We start from the raw sequence: 27,269 nt of genomic DNA, 5'->3' as shown, positions 1-27,269 counted from the left end.
GAAATAAACATGATTGAAATCTGTCATTTTTATTCATTATTCAAACCCTCTCTATCAGCCAAAATTCCAGACAGCACCTGTGACCTGCCCATAGGCAGCAGATCCGACCATATGGTTTACAGCTGGTCGGGCAGTCTTCCTGTGTAGATTAAAACACCACGGATCCGGCGCGAGATATGGCTCGGGAAAATGTACCCCAATCCAGGGAGCAGAAATACATTGTACTCCGAATTGGCCCATCATCCCAATTGTTACACAGAGAAGAATGAACGAGTGCTAATGGTCACAAGCGAGTCGGATCTGCTGGCTACACCTGAAAATAATGCAAAGAAGTTCAGAGATTTTTTTTCGAATATAAATGTTTGCTAATTTAAACAAAACATTTTCAAATTCCTCAGATTTTTCGTGAACACAAACTTAACCTTTAAAAATAATATAGATTTTTTTTGTTGCTCTCGGTAGGCTGTTGGTGCCCATGGTTACTGAAAAGTTTTGTTTACATGTCATTTTGGAGGAGGTAGACTTGACGTGCGGTCTGAGAAGCAACACACACGGCTAAACTAGCTAACATCGTATGCAAAGGAGAATATTAGCCAAACTTGGCCAGGTGAGTTGCTTTGCCTATGTAACGTTAGTTCGCAAAGCAAACTGTTTCAATAAGTTATTTGGTCAATGACTGTTAACGTTAGCTGATACATCATTGTTATTCTCACCATATGTTGTGAACCGATCAAAGAAACTTGTCCCTGCTGGTTTATTTTGTTACTGTAATTAGTTTACATTATATATGGCTAGTTGGATGCGCACCTATCTAGCTAATTTTGCCAGATTAATCAACGGCCACTGGGTACTAACATTCGTTGACGGTGACTAAACTAGCTAGGTTAATGTCAATGTGGACAGTAAGTAGTTACCGCTAGTCAGCTAACGTCAGCTGTTTTCGCTACAGGGCCAATCAGGGGTGTAATTATTTGTCCAAACCGTTGCAAAACGGAAAATGAATTTTCCATTGCATACATACAGCCGCTATATGTCACTCCACGTTTCGTCCCGGTGGCTTCCGTTTTAGAAACTTTTGCAACATATTCGGCGTAATGAATACGCCCCAGGTGAATGAGTCATGTGCTGGGAGGTGGCAGCTCACCATTAGCAAATGCTGGCATGTTATCGACCTCTATTTTGCAAAGTTAACTTTAGCTAGCTAGTCATTTTATGTAGGCTAGTCACAAATTCCCTCGCCCTCTATTTTGCAAAGTTAACTTTAGCTAGCTAGTCATTTTATGTAGGCTAGTCACAAAATTCCCTCGCCCAAATTATTTGTAACGTTATTAGTCAAACAAGCGCTCTATTTCATCCGCATCACGGAAATCCGCTTTACAGCGTGATTGAAACAATGCAATGTTGCTGCTTTAGCGGAAACTACATTCACGTTAAAGGCATATTTCAGTTCAATCGTACATTACTTAACCATTTCTATCGCGGAATCTGTAACGCTTCAGGTTTACAGATTGACTAGAGCCCTTAGTCCAAATTGACATGAATGCTCACACAAAGCCAACTGTGTCACTGACTGATCTTTCAAACTCTGTCTGAAAATGTGGTGCAACAAGCTTCATAGGCAGGCAGGCAACTAACTGTACGTTTCTCATTTCCCTGTACAGAGTTCATAGTCAGCTGTCAGTGTCTGGTAACTTGCAGTCAGATGTCCAGTGCCTGAATTAGTAGATTGTGTCTGCGGCCTGCACTGGTTAAGCACATTCTCCTCTCTATTCATACTGAACAAAAATAGATTTTAAAAGATTAAAATACTTTACTGAGTTACAATTAATATAAGGAAATCAGTCAATTGAAATAAAGCGCAGCCATGGGTGGGCCTGATAGGGCATAGGCCCACCCACTGGGGAGCCAGGCCCAGCCAATCAGAATGACTTTTTCCACACAAAAGAGCTTTATTACAGAAATAAATACTCCTCAGCACTCCCTCAGACGATCCCACAGGTGAAGAAGCCGGATGTGGAGGTCCTGGACTGGCTTGGTTACACGTGGTCTTCTGTTGTGAGGCTAGTTGAACGTACTGCCAAATTCTCTAAAATGACGTTGGAGGCAGCTTATGGTAGAGAAATTAACATTAAATTATCTGGCAACAGCTCTGGTGGGCATTCTTGCAGTTAGCATGCCAATTGCACTTTCCTTCAACTTGGGACATCTGTGGCATTGTGACAAACATTACCTGTTATTGTTCCCAGCACAGGGTGCACCTGTGTAATGATCATGCTGTTTAATCAGCTTCTTGATATGCCAAACCTGTCAGGTGGATGGATTATCTTGGCAAAGAAAACATGTTCACTAGCAGGGATGTAGACAAATTTGTGCACAACATTTGAGTGAAATAAGCTTTTTGTGCATATGGAACATTTCTGTGATTTTTATTTCAGCTCATTGGACCAACACTTTACATGTTGTGTTTATATTTATGTTCCCCCACACACAGTACCAGGCGAAAGTTTGGACACACCTACTCAGTCCAGGGTTTCTTTATTTTTACTATTTTCTACATTGTACAATATTAGTGAGTACATCAAAACTATGAAATAACACGTGGAATCATGTAGTAACCAAAAAGTGTTAAACAAATCAAAATATTTCTATACTTCAGTACTTTGATGACAGCTTTGCACACTCTTGGCATTCTCTCAACCAGCTTCACCTGCAATTATTTTCCAACAGTCTTGAAGGAGTTACCACATAAGAAAAAACCTTGAATGAGTAGGTGTGTCTGAACTTTTGACTGGTACTGTATTGATTCTACACACATGTCGTGTCTTTGGCTATGCCGGATGAAGTTATATGACATGCTATTCTATAAAATAATTTATCTGTAATTAATATTACCTGATTAAGCTAATCAGGTAAATCATTAACTAGAAAGTCGGGGCACCACGAAATAATTTTTATAGAGCTGCTATCTTCCGAATAAACTCTTAAAGACTTGGTAATCTTTTACATCAATATTTAATCATCGCCTTGTTTAGTCTCATCTGAAAGTGGTAAATTATTCACGAACCCTGGCTAACAAGTTGAATTAGCAATACAACATTTGGTTTAATGATTTATTTACTAAATACCTAACTAATCACACAGAATTACATATACACAGAATGAATCATACATTGACGGACGTGGTGAACGTAGCCGATATAGCGAAAACGGGGGTTTGAGTGAAAGAGCGGGAAGACTGAGTAACAAAGGGAGAAGCTATGCTATCGTAAATACAGTATCTTATGCATTCTAAATTACTGCCCATTTGAAATAGGAGAATGTAATAAATATTTACTCTGAGCTGCGCTTCGGTAGATTGGTCGTCAATGGAAGGCCGGTTTGCCAGCATTGGATCTCTGGTGGTAGAATGGATACTTGGTAGTACCGTCGTCGTGTGGTAGAACAGTTACTCTGTCCGTCCTCTCCTAGCCCACGTCTACAGTTGCTGTGCTAACGCGACGGCTAGGAGGTATCACTTCTTTAGTGAATAACAGTTCAAAGTTCATACCAAGTTGCCATACTTTTAAGCTCATGCTATATTCTGCTGGTATAGTCGAAATTCATCCTTCGGCGTGTAGGTCGTCACCATCACATTGAGATTCGATGCTAATTTCGTTAGGTTCTTGTCTTTCAACCAGAGCTCACGCTGAGGTTGGCTTAGTTCTGTAGGTGATCTTTCTCCTTTCAACGCAGGGACCGGAAGTCCTTACGTCCTTGGAACAGAAATTTACATTTTCGTCAAGGGCTTTATGTAAGAGGGGAGAGAAGGGTGTGTTTCATAGTTTATAACCAATGTCGGTTCACATGGGCGGGGCCACTGAGTTGAGCATAGTTTACTCTATGACAAACCGTTCTCTCATTAAGAAGCTAAATTACATTTAATCTTTTCACAAATAGTTTAATATTTAAACATTTAAATTTCACAACAATTCCACGTGAATCTGATAACTATAATGTGTAGACTTTCCAAGATACAGTTTGTCGTCCTATCATCAGTAATAATGTCTCAGACACCAACTGATCTGGCATCATATTCATTTAGTACGAACGCATATTTTCAGCTGGTTGGATTACCGAAATATGGTTTCTTTCCCCCCCACCTTTTGATGTTCCCAGACTCTGTTTAACAAAGGCTTTTCAAGAGTCCTACTGTAGAGAGTCAAGAGAGAAGAAAGGGAGAAAGGTATTTATGGGGGGGGGTCATAAACCTCACCCACAGGCCAACGTCATGACACACAAATACCCCATAATGACAAAGAAAAAAACAGGTTTTATAATTTTTTGCTAAAACATTTACATAAGTATTCAGACCGTTTACTCAGTACTCAGTACCTTTGGCAGGGATTACAGCCTCGAGTCTTGTTGGGTATGACATTACAAGCTTGGCACACCTGTATTGGGAAGTTCCTCCCATTCTTCTCTGCAGATCCTCTCAAGCTCTGTCAGGTTGGATCGGGAGCGTCGCTGCACAGCTGTTTTCAGGTCTGTCCAGAGATGTTCGATCGGAAGTCCAGGCACTGGCTGGGCCACTTAAGGACATTCAGAGACTTGTCCCGAAGCCACTCCTGAATTGTCTTGCCTGTGTGCTTAGGGTTGTTGTACCTTTGGAAAGTGAACTTTCTTGAGGACCTTCAATGCTGCAGAAATGTTTTGGTACCCTTCCCCAGATTTGTGCTTCGACACAATCCTGTCTCAGAACTCTATGGACAATTACTTCGACCTTATGGCTTGGTTTTTGCTCTGACATGCACTGTCAACTGTGAGACCTTATATAGACAGGTGCCTTTTCAAATCATGTCCAATCAATTTAATTTAACACAGGTGGACTCCAATCAAGTTGTAGAAACATCTCAAGGATGATTGTATTTCGTCGTCCTAACGTAGTCTACACTGCTATCTGCCCAGCAGCTAGCCAGCTAGCATACGTCCACCGTCTACCGAATAGCAGCACTGTAGAAACTATTACACTCAACTGAACGACTTGATTAGTGTAGTGTTAGCTAGCTACATAGTTGTCTTTGCTGTCTTCGTATCCAAGATAATTGTGTAGTTTAGAGCGTGTAGTCTTAGAGTGATTATCTTAATTTACTGAGGTTAGCTAGCCAGCTATTTGTCGTCCTTAACGTAGGAGACACTGCTAGCTAGCCAACAGCTAGCCAATGTCTACTGAATAGAACTTCCGCACTCAACAACCCGGTCGCATTCCGCTTCGCTCCACAGGTAGTATCACATTTTTCATTTCATTTCATTACAGCACAACGGTTTGATTTGTTTGATCGTAGCTAGCTACATAGCTAGCTACATAGCCGTCTGTGTATCAAAGATAATTGTTGTCGTTCTTTTAACGCAACGTAACGTAATCAACACTGCTAGCTAGCCAGCTAGCCCCGAATAGCAGCACTGTAGAAACTATTACACTCAACGGAACAACTTGATTAGTGTAGTGTCAACAACGCAGCCACTGCCAGCTAGCCTACAAAGTCAACAACGCAGCCACTGCCAGCTAGCCTACTTCAGCAGTACTGTATCATTTTAATCATTTTAGTCAATAAGATTCTTGCTACGTAAGCTTAACTTTCTGAACATTTGAGACGTGTAGTCCACTTGTCATTCCAATCTCCTTGCATTAGCGTAGCCTCTTCTGTAGCCTGTCAACTATGTGTCTGTCTATCCCTGTTCTCTCCTCTCTGCACAGACCATACAAACGCTCCACACCGCGTGGCCGCTGCCACCCTAATCTGGTGATCCCAGCGCGCACGACCCACGTGGAGTTCCAGGTCTCCGGTAGCCTCTGGAACTGCCGATCTGCAGCCAACAAGGCAGAGTTCATCTCAGCCTATGCCTCCCTCCAGTCCCTCGACTTCTTGGCACTGACAGAAACATGGATCACCACAGATAACACTGCTACTCCTACTGCTCTCTCTTCGTCCGCCCACGTGTTCTCGCACACCCCGAGAGCTTCTGGTCAGCGGGGTGGTGGCATCGGGATCCTTATCTCTCCCAAGTGGTCATTCTCTCTTTCTCCCCTTACCCATCTGTCTATCGCCTCCTTTGAATTTCATGCTGTCACAGTTACCAGCCCTTTCAAGCTTAACATCCTTATCATTTATCGCCCTCCAGGTCCCCTCGGAGAGTTCATCAATGAGCTTGATGCCTTGATAAGCTCCTTTCCTGAGGATGGCTCACCTCTCACAGTTCTGGGCGACTTTAACCTCCCCACGTCTACCTTTGACTCATTCCTCTCTGCCTCCTTCTTTCCACTCCTCTCCTCTTTTGACCTCACCCTCTCACCTTCCCCCCTACTCACAAGGCAGGCAATACGCTCGACCTCATCTTTACTAGATGCTGTTTTTCCACTAACCTCATTGCAACTCCCCTCCAAGTCTCCGACCACTACCTTGTATCCTTTTCCCTCTCGCTCTCATCCAACACTTCCCACACTGCCCCTACTCGGATGGTATCGCGCCGTCCCAACCTTCGCTCTCTCTCCCCCGCTACTCTCTCCTCTTCCATCCTATCATCTCTTCCCTCTGCTCAAACCTTCTCCAACCTATCTCCTGATTCTGCCTCCTCAACCCTCCTCTCCTCCCTTTCTGCATCCTTTGACTCTCTATGTCCCCTATCTTCCAGGCCGGCTCGGTCCTCCCCTCCCGCTCCGTGGCTTGACGACTCATTGCGAGCTCACAGAACAGGGCTCCGGGCAGCCGAGCGGAAATGGAGGAAAACTCGCCTCCCTGCGGACCTGGCATCCTTTCACTCCCTCCTCTCTACATTTTCCTCCTCTGTCTCTGCTGCTAAAGCCACTTTCTACCACTCTAAATTCCAAGCATCTGCCTCTAACCCTAGGAAGCTCTTTGCCACCTTCTCCTCCCTCCTGAATCCTCCTCCCCCTCCCCCCTCCTCCCTCTCTGCAGATGACTTCGTCAACCATTTTGAAAAGAAGGTCGACGACATCCGATCCTCGTTTGCTAAGTCAAACGACACCGCTGGTTCTGCTCACAGTGCCCTACCCTGTGCTCTGACCTCTTTCTCCCCTCTCTCTCCAGATGAAATCTCGCGTCTTGTGACGGCCGGCCGCCCAACAACCTGCCCGCTTGACCCTATCCCCTCCTCTCTTCTCCAGACCATTTCCGGAGACCTTCTCCCTTACCTCACCTCGCTCATCAACTTATCCCTGACCGCTGGCTACGTCCCTTCCGTCTTCAAGAGAGCGAGAGTTGCACCCCTTCTGAAAAAACCTACACTCGATCCCTCCGATGTCAACAACTACAGACCAGTATCCCTTCTTTCTTTTCTCTCCAAAACTCTTGAACGTGCCGTCCTTGGTCAGCTCTCCCGCTATCTCTCTCAGAATGACCTTCTTGATCCAAATCAGTCAGGTTTCAAGACTAGTCATTCAACTGAGACTGCTCTTCTCTGTATCACGGAGGCGCTCCGCACCGCTAAAGCTAACTCTCTCTCCTCTGCTCTCATCCTTCTAGACCTATCGGCTGCCTTCGATACTGTGAACCATCAGATCCTCCTCTCCACCCTCTCCGAGTTGGGCATCTCCGGCGTGGCCCACGCTTGGATTGCGTCCTACCTGACAGGTCGCTCCTACCAGGTGGCGTGGCGAGAATCTGTCTCCTCACCACGCGCTCTCACCACTGGTGTCCCCCAGGGCTCTGTTCTAGGCCCTCTCCTATTCTCGCTATACACCAAGGCACTTGGCTCTGTCATAACCTCACATGGTCTCTCCTATCATTGCTATGCAGACGACACACAATTAATCTTCTCCTTTCCCCCTTCTGATGACCAGGTGGCGAATCGCATCTCTGCATGTCTGGCAGACATATCAGTGTGGATGACGGATCACCACCTCAAGCTGAACTTCGGCAAGACGGAGCTGCTCTTCCTCCCGGGGAAGGACTGCCCGTTCCATGATCTCGCCATCACGGTTGACAACTCCATTGTGTCCTCCTCCCAGAGCGCTAAGAACCTTGGCGTGATCCTGGACAACACCCTGTCGTTCTCAACTAACATCAAGGCGGTGGCCCGTTCCTGTAGGTTCATGCTCTACAACATCCGCAGAGTACGACCCTGCCTCACACAGGAAGCGGCACAGGTCCTAATCCAGGCACTTGTCATCTCCCGTCTGGATTACTGCAACTCGCTGTTGGCTGGGCTCCCTGCCTGTGCCATTAAACCCCTACAACTCATCCAGAACGCCGCAGCCCGTCTGGTGTTCAACCTTCCCAAGTTCTCTCACGTCACCCCGCTCCTCCACTCTCTCCACTGGCTTCCAGTTGAAGCTCGCATCCGCTACAAGACCATGGTGCTTGCCTACGGAGCTGTGAGGGGAACGGCACCTCAGTACCTCCAGGCTCTGATCAGGCCCTACACCCAAATAAGGGCACTGCGTTCATCCACCTCTGGCCTGCTCGCCTCCCTACCACTGAGGAAGTACAGTTCCCGCTCAGCCAAGTCAAAACTGTTCGCTGCTCTGGCTCCCCAATGGTGGAACAAACTCCCTCACGACGCCAGGACAGCGGAATCAATCACCACCTTCCAGAGACACCTGAAACCCCACCTCTTTAAGGAATACCTAGGATAGGATAAAGTAATCCTTCTACCCCCCCCCCCCCCCCTTAAAAGATTTAAATGCACTATTGTAAAGTGGCTGTTCCACTGGATGTCATAAGGTGAATGCACCAATTTGTAAGTCGCTCTGGATAAGAGCGTCTGCTAAATGACTTAAATGTAATGTAAAATGTGTCCCTGAACAAAGGGGGGGTCCAAATCAAAAGTAACAGTCAGTATCTGGTGTGGCCACCAGCTACATTAAGTACTGCAGTACTGCAGTGCATCTCCTCCTCATGGACCTCATGCACCAGATTCGCCAGTCCTGGCTGTGAGATGTTACCCCACTCTTCCACCAAGGCACCTGCAAGTTCCCGGACATTTCTTGGGGGAATGGCCCTAGCCCTCACCCTCCAATCCAACAGGTCCCAGATGTGCTCAATGGGATTGAGATCCGGGCTCTTCGCTGGCCACGGCAGAACACTGACATTCCTTGCAGGAAATTACGCACAGAACGAGCAGTGTGGATGGTGGCATTGTCATGCTGGAGGGTCATGTCAGGATGAGCCTGCAGGAAGGGTACCACATGAGGGAGGAGGATGTCTTTCCTGTAACGCCCAGCGTTGAGATGGCCTGCAATGACAACAAGCTCAGTCCGATGATGCTGTGACACACCGCCCCAGACCATGACGAATCCTACACCTCCAAATCGATCCCGCTCCAGAGTACAGGCCTCGGTGTAACGCTCATTCCTTTGATGATAAACGCGAATCTGACCATCACCCCTGGTGAGACAAAACCACATCTAGTCAGTGAAGAGCACTTTTTACCAGTCCTGTCTCTTCCAGCGACGGTGGGTTTTGTGCCCATAGGCGACGTTGTTGCCGGTGATGTCTGGTGAGGTCCTACCTTACAACAGGCCTACAAGCCCTCAGATCAGCCTCTCTCATCAGTCCAGCCTCTCTCAGCCTATTGCGGACAGTCTGAGCACTGATGGATGGATTGAGCGTTCCTGGTGTAACTCGGGAAGTTTATGTAGACCATCCTGTACCTGTCATGCAGGTGTGATGTTCGGATGTACCAATCCTGTGCAGGTGTTATTACACGTGGTCTGCCAATGCAAGGACGATCAGCTGTCCGTCCTGTCTCCCTGTAGCGCTGTCTTAGGCATCTCACAGTACGGACATTGCAATTTATTGCCCTGGCCACATCTGCAGTTCTTATGCCTCCTTGCAGCATGCCTAAGGCACGTTCACGCAGATGAACAGGGACCCTGGGCATCTTTCTTTTGGTGTTTTTCAGAGTCCGTAGAAAGGCCTCTTTAGTGTCATAAGTTTTCATAACTGTGACCTTAATTGCCATCTGTAAGCTGTTAGTGTCTTAACCAGCGTTCCACAGGTGCATGTTCATTTATTGCTTATGGTTCACTGAACCAAGCATGGGAGACCGTGTTTAAACCCTTTACAATGAAGATCTGTGAAGTTATTTGGATTTTTACGAATTATCTTTGAAAGACAGGGTCCTGAAAAATGGATGTTTATTTTTTTGCTGAGTTTAGATATATCCCCCAACCAGCTTCCCTGGTGAGCAGCAGCACACATCCCTGAGAGGAGTTCAGACGTCACATGACGTCAGACCAGGAGTCGGCCGTCCCAGCTGAGCCTCCGGTGCTGCTAACGCGGGAGACGTGGTCGCACCACCTCGATCTGGAGCGTCAACACCTGGTACAGTACTGTCATTGAAGCTCTTTACTCACACACACAGCTTTTTGGGTCTGGCATAGTAGATAACATGTTTCTCAGCTATGTGACCTGACCAGTAAAAACCTCCTAGCTCTAATCATTAGATACAAGACCTACGTTGCAGATTGTCACAAGGATTGTGCAGTTGTTTGTGACTTGATGTGTTGTTCAGATTGTTCATTAGTACACACACACTAGCATACATCCCATATACACCCAGAACTATTTTATCCCTCCTGCTGCTCAGAGCTTCAGTGGGTATTTAGCCATAGAGTCACAGTCTAGGCATGCCTTCTGTAGTGGCCTTGCAGGGGGAGAGAGAGTGAGAAAGTGAGTAAGCCGAATAGGCAAGAGTAAACGTGAACGAGAGAACCTAAAAGGGACAGAGGGAGAGAGAAGGAGACAAAGGGGGGTGACTTCCTCTGCTCTTGCATTGGTGCTCGTCTGGCCATGTGCCTATTCCAACTATAACCACACACTGGGGGGCTCTCTTGAGTGGCAGGGACATGTGAGCTCCTTTTACATGTGCTGTTCTGGGCAGGGGAGGAGAAAAGCATGAGAAGAGCAGGTGAAAGTGATTGATAGTTACGGTCTTTCCTCTTTCTGTGTGAGATGAGCTAGTGAGAGGATCTGGGTCTGAGTGTTGGTGAGGTGCTTGGCTGTTGTAGAGGCTTGTAGTGAAGATGAATGCTGCTGCAGTAAGGAGCTGAGCCCAGGCCTGCTGAGTGATAGGACCAGGTTGCTTCAGGTATCAAGCCCAGAGGGGCTAGGATGCAAGAACCAGGATGAGTCACATGCTAATGGCCTGGCTCAACATGTATCTGACCTACTGGCTCAACACACCTGTGTGCCAGACGGACCAGCCAAATGGAAGATTCAGGAACAGGAGAATAAGAACAATGTCATCCAAGACAACGTGTCGACAGGCCCCATGGCGAGAGGTAGCGGAGTCGGGGGCCACTCAGTCCAGAACACTCACAGGAGGAGGAACCTGCTATTATTAACGCCTCCACAGGCCCCGGCATAGTCACACTGACCAACACACACATAGACTCCATGGAGGCAGGAGTGCCACACACAAACACTGCCAAGGCCAGGGCCAGCTGTGAGAATGTTTTGTATATGGAGGGTGTGGAGAGCCAATTTAAACAGAAGATAGCAGAGAACAGCATGGAGAATTCACCTAGACAAAGGATAGAGAACACCATGCAGAACCCACCCAAACAGAAGATGAAGACATTTTAGAACCTAGCAAGACAGATGGAGAACACCATGCAGAACCCAGCCAGGACGGAGGAGCCCCTGAGTAGGGACACACATTGACAGTAGTATAGGGACACACATTGACAGTGGTATCGGGACACACATTGACAGTGGTATCGGGACACACATTGACAGTGGTATAGGGACACACATTGACAGCGGTATAGGGACACACATTGACAGTAGTATAGGGACACACATTGACAGTGGTATAGGGACACACATTGACAGTAGTATAGGGACACACATTGACAGTAGTATAGGGACACACATTGACAGTAGTATAGGGACACACATTGACAGTAGTATAGGGACACACATTGACAGTAGTATAGGGACACACATTGACAGTAGTATAGGGACACACATTGACAGTAGTATAGGGACACACATTGGCAGTAGTATAGGGACACACATTGACAGTAGTATAGGGACACACATTGACAGTAGTATAGGTACACACATAGTGACAGTAGTGAGGAGCCCCTGACCTTCGGTTACCACGGCAATAACTGTTCTGCTGTGAACTACCCTGGAGACGATGCAACAACTGCAGATTCCAATTTTCTGTCAGGTGTGCTGGGGGTGGAGCATAATCAGATTGATGTTTACACCTCCACCCTGTCTTACCAGATACAGTTTCTGGGTCAGAGGTCATTGACTGTTACCACAGAGACGGGCACTGTGGGGCTTAGAGGTCAGACTGAAGAGCGTGGCATGATGGACATGGTGTCAGAGCTACATGGGGAGGAAGTGGACCCCACCTTCTCGGGCCTCTACCCCTCTCCCTGGCTGCATTTAGGGCCAGGGCTGCAAGAGGGCTGTGTAGGATGGGCCTAGGGTATGGTGCCCAGCCAGGGTGAAGGCGAGGAGGGCTATAAGAAGGAGCAGCCCCCTAGATCCATGGCCTACACCGCCTGCAGCACTCTGCTGCCCCAGGACTCTTGTCTCTGAGAATAGTACCCTCACCACCAGCCTGTGAGTACTTTCAGACGTGTGTGTCTGTCAACTGTAGGGATGAGCAAACACACATCTCTGTTCATGTGAGTTAAAAAGTTATTTTCTGATCACATTTGACCCAGTTGAGACCTGGCAGGAGCAGAGGAGTACACACACACACTATAGAAGTTTTCTAGTTTTTGAAGACACTGACCTTGGGTGTGTGTGTTCCCTTGCAGGAATCCACCCCGGTCTCTGAGCTGAACCCAAACGCTCAAGTATGGGCCAATCACACACTTAGCCTGGAACCCTCAGGCCTTGTCTACACTGACGCTCTCCAATCATGGCTGGCGGTGACCAGTCACCTTGACAACCAGGAAGGTAAGCATGCGGTAGTAGAGTGAATATAAAACAACGCCTAGCCCTTAATCCAGAGGGGGAGGCAGCTACTGGTTCTGATGCCTTCTTCTTTGGCTTATTTTAGTGTCTGTCTAGTAAACGTCACTACCTGATTGGTCCTCAGGGTATGAGCAGGGATATGACCTGGAGGAGGTGGGCGAGGCTCAGCTGGAACCGGGCGGTGTAGAATTTCCGGTGGTCACCATGGGAAACCCGTCAGCCAATGGCCTGGTCCAGGATAGCTGTGTGTCAGGTACCAACATTACTGGCTGGTCAAACAGATGATGTCTGATACAAACATATGTTTTTAATGTTGTTGCTTTCAGAGGAGCTCATGGCGCAGCTGAAGACCTCACTGGAGTCCTGTCTGTCACGGTACGTCTGTGTGATTGGTCAGTGGGCAGCGAGGGTCGTTTCTGATTGGTCAGTGGGCAGTAAGGTTTGTTTTCTGATTGGCTGATGTCCCCTCAGGGAGAACCTGGCCAATGACCTCTACCTCGTCTCCCAGATGGACTGTGACCAGTATGTTCCCATAGCAACGCTTGCCAACCTCAACCACATCAAGAAGCTCAGCACTGACTTGGAGCTCATCTCTGACGTCCTCAAGTGTGAGTTAACTTAAGTTTTTGTGTGTGTACAGCAACGGTCAAAAGTTTTAGAACACCTACTCATTCAAGGGTTTTTCTTTCTTTTTACTATTTTTTACATTGTGGAATAATAGTGAAGACATCAAAACTATGAAATAACACATATGGAATCTGTAGTAACCAAAAAAGTGTTAAACAAATCAAAATATATTTTATATTTGAGATTCTTCAAATAGGCTCCCTTTGCCTTGACGACAGCTTTGCAACCTCTTGGCATTCTCTCAACCAGCTTCACCTGGAATGCTTTTCCAACAGTCTTGAAGGAGTTCCCACATATGCTGAGCACTTGTTGGTTGCTTTTCCTTCACTCTGCGGTCCGACTCATCCCAAACCATCTCAATTTGGTTGTGGTCGGGGGTCTGTGGAGGCCGGGTCATCTGATGCAGCACTCCATCACTCTCCTTCTTGGTAAAATAGCTCTTACACAGGCTGGAGGTGTGTTGGGTCATTGTCCTGTTGAAAACAAATTATAGTCCCACTAAGGCCAAACCAGATGGGATGGCGAATTGTTGTAGAATGTTGTGTTAGCCATGCTTGTTAAGTGTGCCTTGAATTCTAAATAAATCATTGACAGTGTCACCAGCAAAGCACCCCCACACCATCACGCCTCCTCCTCTATGCTTTACGGTGGGAAATGCACATATGGAGATCATCCTTTCACCCACACAGCGTCTCACAAAGAAACGGAGGTTGGAACAAAAAATCTCCAATTTGGACTCCGGACCAAAGGACAAATTTCCACCGGTCTAGTTTCCATTGCTCGTGTTTCTTGGCCCAAGCAAGTCTCTTGTTATTATTGGTGTCCTTTTAGTAGTGATTCCTTTGCAGCAATTCGACCATGAAGGCCTTGTTCACACAGTCTCCTCTGAACAGTTGATGTTGAGATGTGTCTGTTACTTGAACTCTGTGAAGCATTTATTTGGGCTAAAAAAAGTCAAACAGTCCATTTATATTTACCAATGGGGGCTATACATTTGGATGAGTTTTTTTTCTCACCTGAGTAGCCTCATTTCACTGCCCAAAATAAAATGAAACCATCTAGTGTTCAGCGATATAACAACACATTGTCAAATACTTTTAGATTTGCTAACTTCTTAGTAATGACTCGGGACGTCGGTTTTGATAAGAAAGCTTCTTTTAGTAAGAATACTTGTTTACGTTACATTTAACAACAATGGTTTTGGTACAGAGCAATGCAGGTAAGATGCTGTCGGAAAGTCAGCCACAATCACCAAACACCTGCACATAATTGGCGCGTTATCACTCATTCCTCTCGCAAGGCATTCTGGGACTTGCAGTCAAAAAGCGTAATTCAACACAACCCAATACAATTACATATGCAAATAAATCTAAAGAAATATCTTTACAGATACAGCTCAAAGAATAAACTTAAACATGAACTCAAACACATTAAAGTTACAACATCCTCCCCCCCCCGATGAACATGTGTTCATCTAGATCTCTAGGCAGTATATCAACTGAATAGGTCTCGTCAACAAAGTCCCTGAAGCAGTACGAACTGAACATGATCTAACTAAGCCATCTCGGCCTGGAAACAGTTCTTCAATCACATTCAGTGGGGTGGCTTTAGATCCAGCAAGTAGTCTCTTCGCCAACTGTTCCATAAACTGGTCACAAGTCTCTGCCTGTACTTCCATCTGCGTAATGTTGGGTGCTGAGTGTCACTTGCTCCAGAATGCATCACGTTCTCATGGTGGTACTGTATCAGCATTTCTGAGTATCTGTACTTATTGGGTAGAACCCATGGATGCTGCTCTCTGAATGTGAAGTTGGACTGTTGCAGCCTTCCTCCTACACTGAGTAGTTTGTGTTCGTCCAGGAAAGGTTTCAGTTCTCTGATTTTACAGTCATTGTTTATGCTTTTTCCTGCCTTCTGTAGTTTGATCTCCTGTCCGAAACTCTGTTGTTCTGTTACCTTAATCCAGTACCTTTCTGCATCGAACAGTTCGTCAGCAGTCAGTTCACCTTGCATCTTTATGGTTGTACGAGCATTGGCTATGAATCTCTTTATCCAGGCGGTGACTCTGAACACTCTTTTCAGTTTGCTGTACCTTTCAAGCTCCAACACAGGTTCAGTGCTGTCTGTGCTGTTTGCTGTGAGTTGTACAGTAACCTGGCAACTGGACTTGAGTTCTATATTCACCTCATCCGGAACCTTGTTATCATCAGTCTCTTCGGACTGATTGGGTGATGTCAGAATTCTGGGTCCATTCCACCATAGCTCGCTCTGTGTCAAGTTTCGAACAGTTTGTCCTCTGGTAGGGAGGTCAGCTGGATTAGTTTTCCCTTCAATATGTGACCATGACTCTGGATTGGTCAAGGACTGGATCTCCGTCACGCTGTTCGCAACAAACTGTTTCCATTTCTGAGCTGAGCTGCAAATCCAATGCAGCACGATCATCGAGTCTGTCCACATTTTGATCTGTTTTTCTTCCATTTTCAGTGTGGTCATCAAGTTGTTTGCTAGTCTCGCTCCAATCACAGCTCCCATGAGCTCCAGGCGTGGCAGCGTCATTTTCTTAAGTGGGGCTACCCTGGACTTGGATGCGACTAGACTTGTTGTTTCCCTGTCTTGTGACTCACCTTGCAAGTAAGCTACTGCACTGTAAGCCCTTTCACTTGCATCACAGAACACATGTAGTTGCAGGTGCTTCCTGATTGTAGCTGCCAGCAAAAATGGACTTGGAAGCTCCAAATACCACTCTTTTCATCCTCAGCACACGCAGCTCCTCTTCATTTTCTCCCCTTGGTGGGCCTGTGAGCCATAGAAATCTCAAGGCGTCTCTGTCTCTCTCTGCTAGGGATATCTGCAGGAAAGCTTTCTTGATGTCTGCCATGAATGCGATCTCATGTAGTCTGAACTTTATCAGAACGCTGAGCAGATCCGGATTCAGGTTTGGTCCTGTGAGTAGACAGTCATTGAGGGATGGACAGCCATCTTCATGGGACGAGGCATCAAACACCACTCTCAGTTTTGTTGTCACCTTATCTTCTTGGAGTACTGCATGGTGAGGTAAGTAGTATTTTACGTTGTCTGCACTTGATGCGTTGTCCTTGGGCACGTCCTCTGCCATATCTTGTTGTAAGTAGTCCTCTACTACTTCATTGTATCTGCTGTACAACGTCACATCCTTCTTCAGACCTTCAAACCGTTTCTTGGCGATTCTATAGTTGTCTTGGAGTTCTGGCATTTTTCATTTCCATGGCAACTCCACTATTCTCTGCTGTTTGTCCCAGACATTCTCCAAGACAACTTTCACTGTGTTGCGTTGGGACATTGCTGGGGCAGAGGAGCCAAACGTGTGAAGAGTGAGTGCCTCTTGTCTGATTACTGGTAGCTTCAAGCCCTTCACAAGGTTTTCATATATGAAGCTTCTCTGACTGCCTCCATCTAGTAAGCAACGCGCTATCTTCCTGCCCGATGGGCCTTCTACCCATGCCTTTGCCGTTTGTAGCAACACAGTGTTCTGTCCATCTGGTTTCATCTTCACTGAATGGGGAATAACTGAGGAAACAACAGCATCTACAGAAACAGTAGGGGTTTGCACCTCACTCCTCTTACTGGTACACACCGCAATGTGATGTCTGCTTCCACATGTTGCACATGACACATCTTTGACTTTACAGAATTTAGCTATGTGTCTCTGTCCTAAACATACAAAGCATCTTCCCATGTTCTTGAGTTTCTCTTTGCGTGTAGCAATATTGTAGTCAGGGCAGTTTTCTGATTTGTGGTCTGCACTGTCACAAAATAGACACGTTTGTTGTTCGTTCTGGCTGGCTGTATGCAGTGCTGCAGCAGAGGGCATGTTGGGTATTTTTGGTTTCATTTCATTGGAGAAGCATGACTTGTTCCATGGTTTGGTCTCTTTCTGTTGGTTGTATGATCTTGTCATTTGTAGCGCTCTCCCTGCTCTGAACCTCTTTCTGTAGGAAACTGATCATCTCAGACACTTTCCATTCATCATCTACTCCCCTCTGATGACTATAGTCAAGAGCTATGTCCTCTGGAATCATCTGCAGTAAGATTGGGAATAGTAGGCTTCCATAGGATTCTGACACTACACCCAGTGATTCCAAGCTCCTAATCTGAATTTCACATTCATCATATAGCTGCCTCAATGCATTTAGATCAGAGGATTTCTTCACAGGTGTGAGATTCAGCAGCTTTGACATATGAGCACTAATCACAAGGTCTTTCCTTCCAAATCTGCTCTTGAGTAGAGTGATTGCATTATCATAGTTACTGTCTGTTAACATCAGTCCTGCTACTGCCTTTGCAGCTGGTCCAGTGAGATATGTTTTCAGATAGATAAACTTCTCTTTTTTACACAGTGAATCATTGTTGTGAATAGCGGTCTCATACTGGCTCCAAAACTCCTGCCACATACTGACATCTCCATAGAATTTCTCAATAATCAACTTCGGAAGCCTTACTGATTGTCTCTGTGATATGTTTGAGTTAGCGTCACTCACCCGGGCTGGTAGTGGATTGACATCCGGTTTCTTCGTTATCACTCTTTGTGCACGACTCTTCAGCATGATAATGCGCTCTTTATAATCCTCCGTGCATGCAATCTCTGCCTCCAATCCGTCCAATGGCGTTAACTGTTCAATTCCACGATTGAGTTCAAACAAACTGTCCTCCTTAGCTGATAACAATTCCAACAATGTACTCAAGTGATCGGTATCCGGATTTGACTTGGATATATCCACGTCAATCTGATTCAAAATCCGCGTTGTTGCGCCTCGGATGGTACCCCGCTTTCATCTCATTCTTTCTGCTTCATGCCGACGTTCCTCCTCAGCCATTTCAGCCACTTCTTCGTCGCAGCTCATATTGTGGGTTTCGGTACCAAATCTTAGATTTGCTAACTTCTTAGTAATGACTCGGGACGTCGGTTTTGATAAGAAAGCTTCTTTTAGTAAGAATACTTGTTTATGTTACATTTAACAACAATGGTTTTGGTACAGAGCAATGCAGGTAAGATGCTGTCGGAAAGTCAGCCACAATCACCAAACACCTGCACATAATTGGCGCGTTATCACTCATTCTTCTCGCAAGGCATTCTGGGACTTGCAGTCAAAAAGCGTAATTCAACACAACCCAATACAATTACATATGCAAATAAATCTAAAGAAATATCTTTACAGATACAGCTCAAAGAATAAACTTAAACATTAACTCAAATACATTAAAGTTACAACAAATACAGGTAGCCTAGTCAAATAATTAACATCCAATCACATTAACCGCTACTCTCTCGCGGAAATTCCACTAACAGGCCGTATGTAGTAGCCAAAAGTAGCTGCTGCTCATGTTGGTATCTGTATCGATGGTACAAAAGCCAGAATAGGGAGACATAGAGGAGTGGAAACAGTTGCTGCTGACGCCACATGGGTACACTGCAGCATCCACCAAGAGGCTCTTGCTGCCAAGGGAATGCCTGACAGCTTGAAAGACGTTTTTGTACACTACAGTGAAAATGGTTAACTTTATTAAAGCAAGGCCACTGAACTCTCATGTATTTTCTGCACTATGCAATGATATGGGCAGTGACCATGTAACGCTTTTACAACATACAGAAGTGTGCTGGCTATCAAGAGGCAAAGTATTGACATGTTTTTTTTAGTTGAGAGACGAGCTTAAACTTTTCTTTACTGACCAAAATGTTCACTTGTCCGACCGCTTGCATGATGACGAGTTTCTCACACGACTGGCCTATCTGGGTGAGATTTTTTCTCGCCTGAATAATCTGAATCTAGGATTGCAGGAACTCTCTGCAACTATATTCAATGTGCGGGACGCAATTGGATTAAGAAGTTGGAGCTTTTTTCTGTCTGCATTAACAAGGACAACACACAGGTCTTTCCATCATTGTATGATTTTTTTTGTGTACAAATGAACTCAAGTTTACGGACAATGTCAAATGTCATATAGCGAAGCACCTGAGTGAGTTGGGTGTGCAATTATGCAGGTACTTTCCCGAAACGGACGACACAAACAACTGGATTCTCGTTATCCCTTTCATGCCCTGCCTCCTGTCCACTTACCGATGTCTGAACAAGAGAGCCTCATCGAAATTGCAAAAAGCAGTTCTGTGAAAATGTAATTGAATCAGAAGCCACTGCCAGATTTCTGGATAGGGCTGCGCTAAGAGTATCCTGCCTTGGCAAATCGTGCTGTTAAGACACTGATGCCCTTTGCAACCACGTACCTATGTGAGAGTGGGTCCTCAGCCCTCACTAGCATAACTAAATACAGACACAGACTGTGTGTGGAAAATGATTTAAGACTGAGACTCTCGCCAATACAACACAACATTGCAGCGTTATGAGCATCCTTTCAAGCACACCTTTCTCATTAACCTGTAGTGAGTTATTCACACCCTTCTCATTAACCTGTGGTGAGTTATTCACACCCTTCTCATTAACCTGTGGTGAGTTATTCACACCCTTCTCATTAACCTGTAGTGAGTTATTCACACCCTTCTCATTAACCTGTGGTGAGTTATTCACACCCTTCTCATTAACCTGTGGTGAGTTATTCACACCCTTCTCATTAACCTGTGGTGAGTTATTCACACCCTTCTCATTAACCTGTGGTGAGTTATTCACACCCTTCTCATTAACCTGTGGTGAGTTATTCACACCCTTCTCATTAACCTGTGGTGAGTTATTCACACCCTTCTCATTAACCTGTGGTGAGTTATTCACACCCTTCTCATTAACCGGTGGTGAGTTATTCACACCCTTCTCATTAACCTGTGGTGAGTTATTCACACCCTTCTCATTAACCTGTGGTGAGTTATTCACACCCTTCTCATTACCCTGTGGTGAGTTATTCACAACTTTCGATGAATAAACAAGGTTTCATATGTAAGATGGTTAAATAAAGAGCTAAATGATTGATTATAATTATTTGTGCCCTGATCCTATAAGAGCTCTTTGTCACTTCCCAACTAGCCAGGTTGTGACAAAAACGCTCACTCATTCTTATGTTTAACGTGTGTGTGTGTGTGTGTGTGTGTGTGTGTGTGTGTGTGTGTGTGTGTGTGTGTGTGTGTGTGTGTGTGTGTGTGTGTGTGTGTGTGTGTGTGTGTGTGTGTGTGTGTGTGTGTGTGTGTGTGTGTGTGTGTGTGGCAGGCTTACAATGATGGCAAAAAAACAACCCTGGTGCTAGAGGGTGTACGCAGCTTGAGGTTGAATGTTTGAAGAGTTACGGGACTGTAAAATGTTTGGAAACCACTGGTATACCTGATTGGGTAAGATGTTTACTTGGCGGAAGGGCTCTGACCGTGTCCTCTCTTCTGATTGGCTCGTAGCATTGCCACTGGTGGAGGTGGCAGAATGTGGGCAGAAGGTACGGCCAAATCGGGGTCGCTGTATCGTCATCCTCCGAGAGGTCCCAGAGACCACACCCCCAGAGGTAAGAATTAGTTGTTTTTAAACAACTAATTGACCGACATTGGTTCAATTATTTTGAATTCCATTTAGTTATGTTTTTTTCTGAGCTCAGTGCTCAGTTTCTCTAGAGATACATCAGGGATGTGTTCAGTTTGCTGGAACGTTTGCTATATTGGGACACGTTTCCCCAAAACATTCTTGAAAAGATTTTGAGGTACTTTTGCTCCGTTCGGTGGGTGTGGCTTAAAACAATGACTGACGTGTTTAAAGGGCAGAGGTGCATTTTGAATCCACAACCCAGCCCCTCCCTGTTTTTAAACTTGACGTTCAGTACTCGTTCAATTGAATGTTCTAGTATGTTTTTATCATGGTACTTTTATTAATTGTTTTAGTCTGTGTTGCTACAGCACTCAACCCACAGTGCATTTAATGTCCCCAAAAAATATCCAAAATTGAAAAACGTGATAATTTTTTTCAATTATCGAACTGAAAACAAACCGACCTCAAAAAGCACTTATGGCTCAGCACTAACTGTAAGCAACCTCTGTCTTGTCTTGTCCTGTCCTGTCCTGTCCTGTCCTGTCCTGTCCTGTCCTGTCCTGTCCTGTCCTGTCCTGTCCTGTCCTGTCTGAACCACCAGGAGGTGAAGGCTCTGTTTGCAAGTGAGAGCCTCCCCAGGATCCAGAGCTGTGAGTTTGCCCAGAACGACAACTGGTTCATCACCTTCCACAGTGAGGCTGATGCTCAACAGGTACTGCTTGGAGACTGAGGTTAAGGTTAACGACATGTAGGAGAGACTGGGGTTAGGGGGGGGTTAAAGACAGGTACGAGAGACTGGGGTTAGGGGGGTTAACAACAGGTAGTAGAGACTGGGGTTAGAGGGGTTAACGACAGGTAGGAGAGACTGGGGTTAGGGGTTAACGACCAGTAGGAGAGACTGGGGTTAGAGGGGTTAACGACAGGTAGGAGAGACTGAGGTTAGGGGGTTAACGACAGGTAGGAGAGACTGGGGTTAGGGGGTTAACGACCGGTAGGAGAGACTGGGGTTAGGGGGTTAACGACCGGTAGGAGAGACTGGGGTTAGGGGGTTAACGACAGGTAGGAGAGACTGGGGTTAGGGGGTTAACGACAGGTAGGAGAGACTGGGGTTAGGGGGGTTAACGACCGGTAGGCGAGACTGGGGTTAGGGGGTTAACGACAGGTAGGAGAGACTGGGGTTAACGACAGGTAGGAGAGACTGGGGTTAGGGGGTTAACGACAGGTAGGAGAGACTGGGGTTAGAGGGGTTAAAGACAGGTAGGAGAGGCTGGGGTTAGGGGGTTAAAGACAGGTAGGAGAGACTGGGGTTAGGGGGTTAACGACAGGTAGGAGAGACTGGGGTTAGGGGGTTAACGACAGGTAGGAGAGGCTGGGGTTAGGGGGGTTAAAGACAGGTAGGAGAGACTGGGGTTAGGGGGGTTAACGACAGGTAGGAGAGACTGGGGTTAGGGGGGTTAAAGACAGGTAGGAGAGACTGGGGTTAGGGGGGTTAACGACAGTTAGAAGAGGAATTGATCCTCTAGACATTCATACACATTTCATTGAGCTGCAGATTTAATTCACTTTGTGTGTGTGTGCGTGTACGTGTGTGTGTTTTCCAGGCGTTCCAATACCTAAGAGAGGAGGTAAGGACGTTCCAGGGGAAACCCATCAAGGTGAGTGTCGGGTCCTTTACTAAACAGTACTTTTCCATACAATCACATGATAGAAGATTGGTTCATTCATTCATTAGGCACGAATCAAGGCCAAAGTGATGGCAGTCACATCTTACGCTCCAAAGAATGGCTACAGGCCCTGCCCAATGGACCCCTGCACCAATCAGCAGCCTTACAGCCCATACTACGCCCAGCCCACTTTCCAGCAGCCCCTCCCACAGCTCTACACAATGACTAATCAGAGCTTGGCTGCCATGGCCGGATACACAGACCCTGTCATGGTGAGTTGGACATACACATACACACACACACAGGCACAAGCGTTCTCTCTCCCTGGTGTCATTGTTGTTCTGTCCAGCAGATGGCGGCATTCTCTGGCTTCATGGACGACTTCCCAGGATGCCCCAGCTTCAAGCTATCCCCCTCACACAGACTCAGGTACTACACTCCTCACTCACGTTCTCATTCTGGAGAGACATCTCTCTCCTTTTCCCAAGCTATCATTCTCTTGCTTTCTCTTTTTGTCTCTCTCCCTTTCTGTGTTTTGCTTGACGATGGAAGCATGGTTGTAGTTACGTTGTGGTGACGTGATTTTTTACATCTGTGTTTCCCTCTCCTCCATTAGGGGACAGCGAGACCAGAGGCGGTTGTCTGGCGACAGGGGGCCGGGCCTTCTGGATGATCCCCCCTTCTTCCTGGAGGGTGGACCAATAGGATGCGTCCCTGGCCCCCCCAGGCAGGGTCGGCCACGGTTACCAGGCAACAGGCGTATGGACGGAGAGGGGGGTCGACGTGGAGGGAGAGGGGGGTCGGGGTCCTCCCCCAGCACTGACAGAGGAAGGTAGTGACCTCTAACCTCCAGCCCTTAGAAACGGGTCTCTTCCTGATCACTCAATTTCATTAGAGACTAAAAGGGTGAGACATTTTTTTGAGGTACCACCTGAACTGAAGAAGATTGTTTCTCTCTCTCTCTGAAGGAGAGGTCCCATTGGTCAGAGGAGGAGAAGAGATGACAAGTACTCTGTAAGTACTTAAAGATGTGTTATAAAGGTTTTGTATCATTTCAGCCAGTAGTTCTGATAGTAGTGCCTACGAACCAAAATGGGACCCTGAACATGTTGAACAAGTTGTGTTTTCTGCAATGATATGTTACAAATTAATATATGTACTGGATATGTACTGTATATCTGTGTGTGTGTGTGTGTGTGTGTGTGTGTGTGTGTGTGTGTGTGTGTGTGTGTGTGTGTGTGTGTGTGTGTGTGTGTGTGTGTGTGTGTGTGTGTGTGTGTGTGTGTGTGTGTGTGTGTGTGTGTGTGTGTGTGTGTGTGTGTTTAGAGAGGGCCCCCCCAGTCGCCCCGCCGCTCCTTGTCTCCCAGTCTGGAACTCGGCCCCAATAGCTTCCCCCCACTTCCCCTTGCTACAGCTTCTACAGCAACAGTTACCACAGCAACCAACATCCATAAGGCAACCAGCAACCACAAGGTAACCAAGAGTCACACAAACACACTCACACACTCCCTCTACTTTCTTATAAGGTTGTTTTTCTTGTTCCAGAGTCCAGTTAGAGGCAGCAGTACCAGTGAACCAACCACTGTGACATCACAAGACCTCCAGCCTATCACAGCATTGCCTCAGAAAACCCTCCCCCTAGCGTGAATATATTCTCCTTCCTTTCACAATGTGTTTTGTATGATTACTTTAGGGAAGAAAGTTACAGACTTGTCAGTGTTCTGGTATGTTACGTTTGTGTTGTGTTATATTGCTGTCCCACAGGAAGATAAAGGAAACTGTAGTGTCTCCCAAGAGAACCACAGCAGCTCATCCGACCGCAGAAGAACCACAGACCACGAAGGGGAAGAGACCAGGAACGGTGAGACAACTCACAGACTACAGAGACAAACTGGTTAATAGTTGTTTTTTTTAAATGGTGAAGTTGAATGTACCACAGCATGGCTACATCTAATAGTCTAAAATGGTTTCCTCACCTCATCAGTGCAGAGGAAGGAGAAGAGACTATTGAGATGCAGTCATCTGTCTACCAGAGAAGTAGTGTATGCTGGGTACTGAACGGTCCTGTGTTGTGAATGGTTAGGAGTCCAAGAAGCCAAGCTACGCTGAGATCTGCCAGCGCATACGAGCTAATCAGATGCTCACCGCAAAGGCTACTGACCTCACCCCCTTGGGGACGGAGCTTGTCCCAGCCTATCCTGCGCAGGCGCCTGACCCGGCCCAGTTATCACGGTGACCAGAGTGAGATAGTTACTTTGGGTTGGGGAGGGAAGAAGTTCTTCAAGCCAAAGAAAAACATTGAAAAGTTGTAGCTCTGTTGTTTCTCTCTGTCGTTTCTCTCTGTCGTTTCTCTCTGTTGTTTCTCTCTGTTGTTTCTCTCTGTCGTTTCTCTCTGTCGTTTCTCTCTGTCGTTTCTCTCTGTCGTTTCTCTCTGTCGTTTCTCTCTGTCGTTTCTCTCTGTTGTTTCTCTCTGTCGTTTCTCTCTGTCGTTTCTCTCTGTCGTTTCTCTCTGTCGTTTCTCTCTGTCGTTTCTCTCTGTCGTTTCTCTCTGTCGTTTCACTCTGTCGTTTCTCTCTGTTGTTTCTCTCTGTCGTTTCTCTCTGTCGTTTCTCTCTGTTGTTTCTCTCTGTCGTTTCTCTCTGTCGTTTCTCTCTGTCGTTTCTCTCTGTCGTTTCTCTCTGTCGTTTCTCTCTGTCGTTTCTCTCTGTTGTTTCTCTCTGTTGTCAGACTTGACGGACCTTTCTGACATTCTGAAATATTTATGTTTTGATATTGATTGATTTCTTTTGATTAATATTGATCAGTATTTAGAGGATTGGACATCAGATTTCTGTATTCCTTGGTCTAAATAACTTAATCAGAACATTTATAGTAACAACAAACAGCCAGACACTGAGTGACAACTGGCTAAAGTACTGATATCATATAACATTTTGTTTCTGCATGAGTTTTAGATGTAATTTATTTTATGTTAGATGGAATTCCTTTTGTGTTGACTGGGGGAGGGGGAGGGAGGAGGGGGAGTCTCTTACAGACAGATGAGGAAGAGGAACAACTCTGGTTGATATTGATAAGTTTGCATACAGATACAACATTGTTAGAGTTACTTGAGTTAACAACTTGATATGGAATCAGGGGTGGTGGGGGGTAAATAGTTTTCAGTTCACATTTCTTGTGTTTGAGATAGATTAAGGCTCTAAATGTGGGTATTAGATACAGAATTGAGGCATGATTTAAAAAGGTGAATGTTTTTTTCTGTACAGATGTAAATAATTTGACTGTTATTAAACAATTGCCTTAATAATAAACAGTAAACAATCATTTTCGCATTGTAATTTATTCCCTATTACGTACAATTCTAAAGTTTGGATGAAGAAGTCAGTATGGCTGGCTGAATCAGTCTAGCAAATTACATTCGTGCAGGAACCTTTCCTTCAGTAGTGGCCTGCGGTCAGATTGTTCAAGTGGTGAGTGTCTGCACCTGAGAGCGTCGCTTTCCAATGTCACGTGGTGCTGAGTTCCGATTCTGTCACTGTCCGCTTCTGTGGTGCTGATTCTCTGATCGCAGCTATTACAGCTTGTTTGTTTAGCCTACTTCAGCACCATTATACCTTCAAATCATGTGACAAAGTCACCACATGCTGTGTTATTATAAAATGCAGTGATACTATGAAGCTAGCTACTCTGCATATGGGCTAATTATTAGTATAGCGTTGGTTGTGGCAAAAATCAGATGCTTAAGTAGCGTACCTTACCTGAGATTTGAAGACTTGAGCTGAGCTGCCAGAGCTAAGCCGAGTGGTAGGCAGAAAGCATGGCTTGTGTGCTCCTTGGACATTCCTTGGGCTTCATGAAGACCAGAGATCCACCAGCACATTGTTGTTGCCATAATTCAATGATATAAGCCTATATATCAATGTGTGTATCAAGAGGGTGTGGTGCAGTGGTTTGGACATAATACCCCTGCCTCCCACGCCGCGCCACCCTCGGTCCCTCCCGGTGGCGCTCCTCTCCGCTCCACCGTGCGTCACGTGACAGTAGCTCCAAACAGCGCGAGTATCATCATCTGCACCGCATCTCCGGGCAAGCAGCCTCGAGACCCACCGATCGACCCTCAGTGGTCCCTCATCACAGAGACGATAATAACGGAGAAGAGGTAGACTAGCGAGGCCATGCCGGGGCCCCGGTAAACCGAGAAAGCATATTTGTCTCTTTGTTCCCCTCTACGCACCGCTAGCTGCCTCAACGCACCGCTAGGAGGATCCGCGGAATACCTCTCTTTCTCTGCTGGAGGAGAGGAGGAGACGGCAACTGAGGAAGGACGGAGAGATTTTTCTACCGTATAACCTAATGGCAGAGCGTGAGGCGTCGCCGTTACCACTGGACGTTCGCGCTCGGCTGGCGGAGTTGGAGCTCGAGCTGTCAGAGGGTAAGAACAAACCCCACGCGCACCGTTAAACCGTTAACGTAGAGGAATCTCTACAGCAATGGTCCGTTCCCCCAGACCCCACTCTCTCTCCCCTGCTCCGCCCCTCCAGATGTTTGTCAGA

The 27,269-nt window shown here is 46.2% G+C and overlaps 2 protein-coding genes across 5 annotated transcripts in view; both read left to right on the top strand.

Moving 5' to 3' along the window:
• Positions 1–155: 155 nt before the first annotated feature.
• LOC124039517 (la-related protein 4B-like) lies at positions 156–25,159 on the top strand. 3 transcript variants are annotated; one of them, XM_046355575.1, is made up of 17 exons: positions 156–607; positions 10,157–10,322; positions 12,782–12,923; positions 13,066–13,194; positions 13,268–13,316; positions 13,413–13,549; positions 20,935–21,038; positions 21,657–21,767; positions 22,657–22,710; positions 22,788–22,991; positions 23,072–23,148; positions 23,336–23,551; positions 23,688–23,733; positions 24,046–24,192; positions 24,265–24,362; positions 24,484–24,580; positions 24,704–24,846. In XM_046355575.1, exons 2-17 carry the CDS (start codon positions 10,224–10,226, stop codon positions 24,728–24,730), a joined length of 1,737 nt encoding a protein of 578 aa, XP_046211531.1. In that variant the 5' UTR covers positions 156–607; positions 10,157–10,223; the 3' UTR covers positions 24,731–24,846. The 3 variants fall into 3 exon arrangements, with proteins under 3 accessions (XP_046211531.1, XP_046211530.1, XP_046211529.1); XM_046355574.1 differs by having other exon boundaries at positions 157–607; positions 22,800–22,991; positions 24,803–25,159; XM_046355573.1 differs by having other exon boundaries at positions 159–607; positions 24,803–25,159.
• Positions 25,160–26,584: 1,425 nt separating this feature from the next.
• LOC124039516 (disco-interacting protein 2 homolog C-like) overlaps positions 26,585–27,269 on the top strand; it is a 58,130-nt gene continuing 57,445 nt past the window's right edge. For both annotated transcript variants that reach the window (XM_046355572.1, XM_046355571.1), the window contains exon 1: positions 26,585–27,148. In XM_046355572.1, coding sequence (XP_046211528.1) covers positions 27,070–27,148 — 79 coding nt within the window. In that variant the 5' untranslated portion in view covers positions 26,585–27,069. The remainder of the gene's footprint in view (positions 27,149–27,269) is intronic.

This window comes from Oncorhynchus gorbuscha, linkage group LG07 (genome assembly GCF_021184085.1).
Source record: "Oncorhynchus gorbuscha isolate QuinsamMale2020 ecotype Even-year linkage group LG07, OgorEven_v1.0, whole genome shotgun sequence".
NCBI classification, from domain to species: Eukaryota; Metazoa; Chordata; class Actinopteri; order Salmoniformes; family Salmonidae; genus Oncorhynchus; species Oncorhynchus gorbuscha.
Note: the sequence above shows the minus strand (reverse complement) of the source record. Positions and strands in the feature narration are given on the sequence as shown.

Coding starts and splice junctions, on each gene's coding strand:
- LOC124039517 (XM_046355573.1), top strand. CDS start 10,224: ATGACGTCAGACCAGGAGTCGGCCGTCCCAGCTGAGCCTCCGGTGCTG. Junction 13,550..20,934: donor CATCTCTGACGTCCTCAAGT/GTGAGTTAACTT, acceptor ATTGGCTCGTAG/CATTGCCACTGGTGGAGGTG. Junction 22,711..22,787: donor TCCAGGGGAAACCCATCAAG/GTGAGTGTCGGG, acceptor TTCATTCATTAG/GCACGAATCAAGGCCAAAGT.